The sequence below is a fragment of the Penaeus vannamei genome, chromosome 31 (genome assembly GCF_042767895.1).
Source record: "Penaeus vannamei isolate JL-2024 chromosome 31, ASM4276789v1, whole genome shotgun sequence".
Taxonomy (NCBI): domain Eukaryota; kingdom Metazoa; phylum Arthropoda; class Malacostraca; order Decapoda; family Penaeidae; genus Penaeus; species Penaeus vannamei.
This window is the reverse complement of record NC_091579.1, coordinates 7,280,402-7,287,901: the sequence shown is the minus strand read 5'-3', so window position 1 is coordinate 7,287,901 and position 7,500 is coordinate 7,280,402. Positions and strand designations below refer to the sequence as shown.

Here is a 7,500-nt window from a genome sequence, read left to right as displayed (position 1 = left end):
ATCAGAACTTCCCTGAAAGATGGAGAAGGTTATGTAATACACTTTGCTTGTAACCTTCTCCATCTTCTTTCTTTACACTCATCACTGAATTAATAATTTATAATAAATAAAATAAAATAAATATAAATAATACTAATAACGCACAGTAAACTCTCTTTTATCTAAAATGTTTGGGGAGTTCATTAGATCAGATTATCAGACTTTGTAGCTATGGTAAAGATACTTATTCCCACTATGAGCCAGTCTGTAACACTAGAAGTTCTCAGCAGCAATGTAGACCATGAACATTTTTCCAAGATCTGTATGTTCTGGATACCGGAGTACAGTAAAAGGTGATGGCATGATAAATAATACAGACCTAAAATCATGTTTACTGAATAAGAGTTGTGGTGATAAGGAAAAAAGGGCTTGTTTGATTTACTTTCTGCAATACTGTTTGGATGCCTGTCTACTACTGCTTTCCTTACTTTTCATGTTCACTGACACTTTTCATAAAACAAAATCAACAACAGTGGCATAACACAAACACAAATGTAAGAGAATGACCTTCATATCCCAATAAAATAAAATAAAAATATATCCACCAGTATCATAATTATTCACTATCATTACTCTGAGTGGAACTTGTAGTGGAGGACTGCAACAAACCTGACAAGGAAGGATACTGGAGATGTGGCAAAGAACAGGTCACTGTCCATTTGCCATTTTTTTTTATTTTCCTAAGCAATGTTTGGTTGTTTGTCAGTTTCTTTGCCTTCACCCTTTCTTTCATCATTAGTCTCTGAACAAGGGCAGATGCACTTGACACAATTTACTTATGCTTCATTTCCAGTTGTGAAGAAAGAATCCCTCTGACATATGGAATCTTAACACAAATCTACATAGGGTTTCTTAACTTTTGCTCAGTCTTATTGGACTTCAGCATTTTTTTATTTTCTTTTTTTTTTGTAAGCATACCATAGATTTTAAAATCTTCCCTGAATACTTTAGATATGTATTGATAATGTATTCCAACACAAGGTACTATTCTTGGCATTTTCATGACCATATTCATTTTCAGTAATTTCCTCCAGATATTTTGTGGTCACCAGATAATAGAAAATCGTATAAGAGAGAGTTTACTGTATTTCTAATTCCAAATAAATATGCAACTTTGTTTTCTTCCTTTTTTAAATATTCCTTATGTAATTATATATATACTTCTTGTGTGCATGTGTCTTTCTTTTTCTCATATTCAGATGAAATTTTTATTATATACCATTTACTAAACTTCATCATGGAAAAAAAAAATCATGGCCATATGCTTCAAGATATTGTGGAAAACAAACCAGTTCTTAACACAATTTTCTTTCTCTAGAATCTACGAGATTGTAGGAAGTCTTATTGTAACTTTAGAACGGTCAATTTAAAAAATACATTTTTCTTATCCTCTTGCCATATTTTAGTATACCAGTTGTTTTTTTGTGGCATTATTTCTTAGTAGAGGATTTTGAGCTTCAAAGGGTGTATTCCACAATTTCTTTAGGCTTACAACTGTTCTTTTCATAATGCAAAAACAACAAATTTGTTCTCACATCAAAAATCAACAACACACACACACACACACAAAAGAGAAAACATATACTTTATTTCACGACACCTTCTAGTCTTAATTCCATTTTCTCAATTTTCCTTTAAGTGTATATCCTAATGATCTATATCAACATTTTCCTTCTTTCGTTCTTGTTTTCCCTTTGTTTAAAAGCAATTGGATATACTTACTTGATATTTAAAACTCTGTAAGTAATATGATTCAGATATGACAACCTAAGTTAAGTCACATGCTCTATACACAGAGAAAAGACAAGCGGACACAATAACTAAACTCAACAATAATGTCTTTTGGAAATAATAATAATAAAAAAAAAAAAGCGACCTGAATTTGTAAATGGCTGCCAGCAAGCTATATCCAAAATATCATTAATCTTTCTGTACCTATGATATAATGAGAAAAAAGGAGGAAACAGGAAAGTTAAGAGGCAGTGGAGGAGGAAAAGGAGGAGGAGGAAAAGGAGGAGGAGGAAAAGGAGGAGGAGGAAAAGGAGGAGGAGGAAAAGGAGGAGAAAAAGGGGGAGAAAAAGAAAGAGGAGGAGGAGGAGGTGGAGAAGGAGGAAGAGGAGGAGGGGGAGGAGGAGGAGGAGGAGGAGGAGGAGGAGGAAAAGGAAGAGGAGGAGGAGGAGGAGGAAGAATAGGAAGAGGAAGAGGAAGAGGAGGAGGAGAAGGAAAAGACAGAGGAGGAGGAGGAGGAGGAGGAGGAGGAGGAGGAGGAGGGTGAGGAGGAGGAGGAGGAGGAGGAGGAGGAGGAGGGGGAGGAGGAGGAGGAGGAGGAGAGAGAGAGGGAGAGGGAGAGGGAGAGGGAGAGGGAGAGGGAGAGGGAGAGGGAGAGGGAGAGGGAGAGAGAGAGAGAGAGAGAGAGAGAGAGAGAGAGAGAGAGAGAGAGAGAGAGAGAGAGAGAGAGAGAGAGAGAGAGAGAGAGAGAGAGAGAGAGAGAGAGAGAGAGAGAGAGAGAAAAAAAAACATGCTAAAAGTAAAGTAAAGGAAAAAGAAAGAAAAAAATAAAATGTGATTCTCTTTCTCCTCAGACGAATTACAACTGTTGAATTTAGTTCTGGGAGCCCATTACAAATCCACAGAAGAAGAAATTTCTCATTACCTTTGGTTTGGAAGCATCTTTCCTGGGTCTTCCTCGTTTTCTTTTTGGAGGTCCATTTGGATCTGCAGGGAAAACATTTCACTTATACTATTACTGACAATGATGGCAATATGATGAAGAAATAATATAAACACAACTTTACATATAGCATTACTTACTATGTCACATTCTTTCTGTCTCACTCTCCCTCTCTCTCTAACTCTTTCTTTCTCACATCTCTCATTCTCACTCTCACTCACTCATTCACTCACCTACTCAACCACCTTCTTTCCATCCATCTAGCTAACCCATGCAACCCAACTACTCAATTTCCAATTTCTACTTCAACTCTTACCCTCCAATGTTTGATCAAGCAGCCAACAATGTACACAAAGTCAAAACAGGTTATCTTATGTAGAAAAGGTATGAATGAGACTGGATATCTTCACAATGCAAGAGATGTATTTGACCAGTTTTGATTACGTCTTCATCAGAAATACATGTATTTCTGATGAAGACGTAATGTATTTCTGATGAAGATGTAATCGAAACCGGTCAAATACATCTCTTGTATTGTGAAGATACCCAGTCTCATTCATACCTTTTCTACATTTGTCAACATGGATACAGTTCAGGTTATCTTATGTATCACTGTTATCTCTTCCAAGGCCATAAAACTTGACTTTTTTTTTTTTAATAATGAAAAATTCAAGGAAATACTAAGCCATTTTCAAACCATTCAGATGGAGTCATGTTGAATACAAAATTTTCACCAAACCACCTCAACCACTCCTAATTCCTTCACAAGAAACCTGGTTGAAAATTAACCCCTTTGATCAGGGTAATGTAACCATCCCATCATGAAAAATTCTGGTTGAGGGCCAGATGATGTGAAATACCGTCATGGCACAAAATGGCCACAGACCAGGTGACGTGAACTTGCCATCATGTGCAAAGGACAGGGTGACGTAAAAGACTCGCCATGAGTGCACAAACCTCTTGGTGTGTGATTAGATTCATTTAGCATTTAGAAGGGGGCTTCTGCATTATTCACATCAATAAACGAGTGTGGATGTAATGTCCATAAGCCATGGCTAGAAGAGCACTGGCTCCAGGGAGGACATGATTTCCACACTCAGCATCATATTCTTGGCAGGTTGTATTATGAAATTTGTTTACAAAAAAACAAGGTATATGAAAGAAATAACAAAATGTTACATTGTTTTTTTTTCTTGCTACACTGAGTTATTTACTACATAGAGAAATGATATGAAGCCTGTGCAAGGAAACTAATCTAATACCATCTGGATAAAGCAAATCAGAAGACAAATATTGACATTGGAAAATGGCAAAGGAGCTAAAAGAGTTTATGCAAAATAACTTTGCAAAGGGGAACCATAGTCTCTTGTCACCTCACACGAGTATTTGCGTAAACCCAGCTTACACGCTGCACGCCCAAGCAGAGCAGTCACTTGCATAACCCCATGTCCATATTTTCAGCCATGTAGGGTACAGTTAACTAGACCACATGTCCAATTAATGGTTACACTGTAAGACCAGCATAGTACCCATTACTTAACCAATCAGGGATCATCAACCCAGGCTTAATTCTCTATGAATGATTACCCCACTAGGTTGTTTCCTTCTAAGAAGTCATGGCTTGGCCAGACTGATCAAATATGTCATGAGGAGTGAGAGCTCATCCCAACTGGCAGCTCACTAAGGGGGACCCTCGAGGATGGAAACAAAGAGTAGATGAGGCTCTGCACCCCCTTTAACAAAAGCCCCAGTGAGTGGTTGACTGTAGGAACTTTCAGCATGTTTGTACAGATCAGAGATTATAGATAACAACTTGATCAAATGACAAGATGGAGTAAATTATATAACTTAAATGAAAAAAATAGTAAGCACAAAATGTAACTGATTTGCATCATAGAAGTCTCTGTATCATTACTAAAAATAAACCTGTCCTCCATGATGAGTTCTCTAATATGGTAGCCAAAAAAAGATCATAATAGTGCTGTGAATTTTTTTCAGGATCACCAATGATAAGTACAAGTCTAACATCCCAATAGACTAGAAATAAGTTCTTAACTCCTAGGAACAGCAAATGCTCCAGCTTGTCTGTCCACCTAGTTACAAAAAAGGTATATATGATTTTTTAAGTTCCATTATGGTTTTTATCTTGGTTGCAGGCATTAGAAGAACTCATTTTCACAAACCAGAAAATGTATATTTCATAGCCATTTCTAAAATGTGAGTGCCAGTGGAGCTTAAGATTGAAAATATAAGCATGGTTACCCCTTGTGTCAAATGAAAGTGGAGATAAATTGCCAATCAACCCATTGGATCCAGGTGTTAAGACCATTCTGTCATGAAAAATTTGACTGAGATCAGGGTTACATGAACATGCCCTCATTGAAAATTTTTGCTAAGGGCCAAAGTGATGGGAATGACTCACCATTAGTGCACAAAGTTCTTGGAGGAACATTACACTCAGTGGACATTTAAGAGTCTCTGGCATGAAAAAAAAAATTATATATATCTTTTTATCTATCATACCATCAGGATGATATTACAGTCCCTTCAAGGAAAAAGACATGCCACGAGTGCATATACCTCTTGGAGTGTGATTAGACTCTTGTGGCACTTGGAAGGAGGCTTTAGTAGCATTATTCCCATTGATAAACGAATGTGGAATGTTATGTTTGTAATCCGTGACTGAAAGAGCACCAACTCAAGGGAGGATGACACTTCCATGCTGCACACTGTATTCCTAGCAACTGTGACTGGCAGCACAGGTTGTGTTAAGGAAAATTGGAAACTAGGAAAAAATAATAATACGACACAAAACACCAAATGTTCAATACATTTTTTTTTTTTTGCACTGATTTATTTACTACATGGATAGATGATATGGAGTCTGTCCAAGGAAAATAAGCTATCATCATGTGGATGAAGCAAATCAAAAGACAACTACGGACATTAGAAAATAGCAAAAAGGCTAAAAAAGTTTACACAAAATAACTTTACAAAGGGGAGGCACAGCGTCTTGTCACGGCTAATGGGTCTTCGCACATGCCTGGGATATTGGAAGTTGCATAACCCACTGCCTGTATTTTCAGGACCGTAACTTCCATGACGCTACCAGATCCAACGGGTTAAACAACAAAATGTACACTTACATATATTCATAGGTATCTAGATGTTACTTATCCAGAGGTTACTTTCTATAGTATAAGTATAATAGTATGGTATGTGAAAGAAAATATCTAGGATATAGCTGTATGAACTCTACAGCATCACACTCGCTACAGTTCATTCACGTAACAACAGAAGAGGGAAAAATGGGTGTGTCAGGCACAAGAGGCTCAACTAGGTGAGTGTGAGTATGGGGATATCATGGGGTGTGGCTGAAAGAAGATATAGAGAGAACGAGAGACAGAGAAAGAAAGAGTCAGACAAATATATAAATATATGAATTTTTTCCTTCTTTTTATGCACAAAAAATATATGAGTGAAAATAATGATTTGTCTTTTTCTACTATTCACTACATATTTTTTTGTCTGTCCACTCTTCTCTCTGCCTCACTTAGCACTTACAATGCCAACTGGCCTTGCAATGACCTTCAGCAATGGAAAAAAAAAAAATAATAAAAAAATAAAAAAATAAAAAAAAAAATAAATAATAATAATAATAATAATAATAATAATAATAATAATAATAATAAAAAATAATAATATAATAAACAACAATATAATAATAATAATAATAATAATAATAATAATAATAATAATAATAATAATAACAGCAACAACAGTAACAATACCAATAATAGTAATATTAATAACAATAATAAAACATACCAGGCTCAACAGGCTCCCTCTTGATCTTAGGCCTCTTGAACTCAGGCTCCCATTCCTCATCCTGGATGGTGCGATCCTCTCGGTGATCCTGCTCCTCCTCCAACAGGTCTTCCATACGTGGCTCAAAATTCTCATCCATTTCCAAACCCAAAATATCTTCTTCAGGCTCAACCTTTAAGTATAGACAAAGAGAAAGTGAAAGACCAGTGCAATTAGGATTATAGGGGATAATATTTTGGGTTTGCGGTTTGTCTGCTGTCACATTATGTGTCTTTTTCTCTCTCTGTCTCAGGTAATGAACAACCTTGACTGTTATACAAGTTACAAGTCAGCTTGAACTACTTTTTGAGTCCAACATAATTGAGCTTAAAACCATTAACAATGAAAAAATATCAAGAAAATATATAAACAAAAAATAATAATAATAATAAATGAACATATCCATGATTAGTTTCTTCTTCAAAACACAAGATCAAAAACAGATGAAGACATCACCACACACCTTTGGAAACACATAGTCTGTCTTCTTAGCTGTTGCTGGTTTTCTTCTCCTCGCCCGGCCACCATAGGCTGTCACTGTCTCTTGGAATTTCGTGATGATCTCCTCCTTGGTGTCTCTGATTTCTACCTCCAGAGCATCTACTTTGTCCAGAAGGTTGAAACATCTTCGGCATATGATGTCACTATGAGCCTGAATAGGAGAAAAGTTAAAATGTTTCAGATGTTCTTTCTTTACAGTAAAATAAATTGTTACTTGAGAAATATAACAGATATATGCATAAGGACAACAGCTTACGCTAAATTACTTTTTTATTTCTTAACCCACTAGCGACAGTTCATTTGGAAGCCAACAATTATGGTTTCCGGGTGGTATCAAAATAGGCGCGGGAGCCAATCCAGGAACCAACAAAATCGGAGCGCAAGCTCCGATCTAGCTACGCACCAGTAGGACAGCCGGTAAT

General features: G+C 36.5%; 1 protein-coding gene across 8 annotated transcripts in view; it reads right to left on the bottom strand.

Annotated features, from left to right (window-relative positions):
• The window catches only part of LOC113825560 (zinc finger protein 878), a 51,987-nt gene that overhangs the window by 38,125 nt on the left and 6,362 nt on the right, over positions 1-7,500 (bottom strand). For all 8 annotated transcript variants that reach the window (XM_070143753.1, XM_070143756.1, XM_070143755.1 and 5 more), the window contains exons 3-5: positions 7,041-7,229; positions 6,539-6,710; positions 2,693-2,754 (exon numbers count right to left, since the gene is read on the bottom strand). In XM_070143753.1, the coding sequence (XP_069999854.1) occupies positions 2,693-2,754; positions 6,539-6,710; positions 7,041-7,229 (423 nt within the window). The remainder of the gene's footprint in view (positions 1-2,692; positions 2,755-6,538; positions 6,711-7,040; positions 7,230-7,500) is intronic.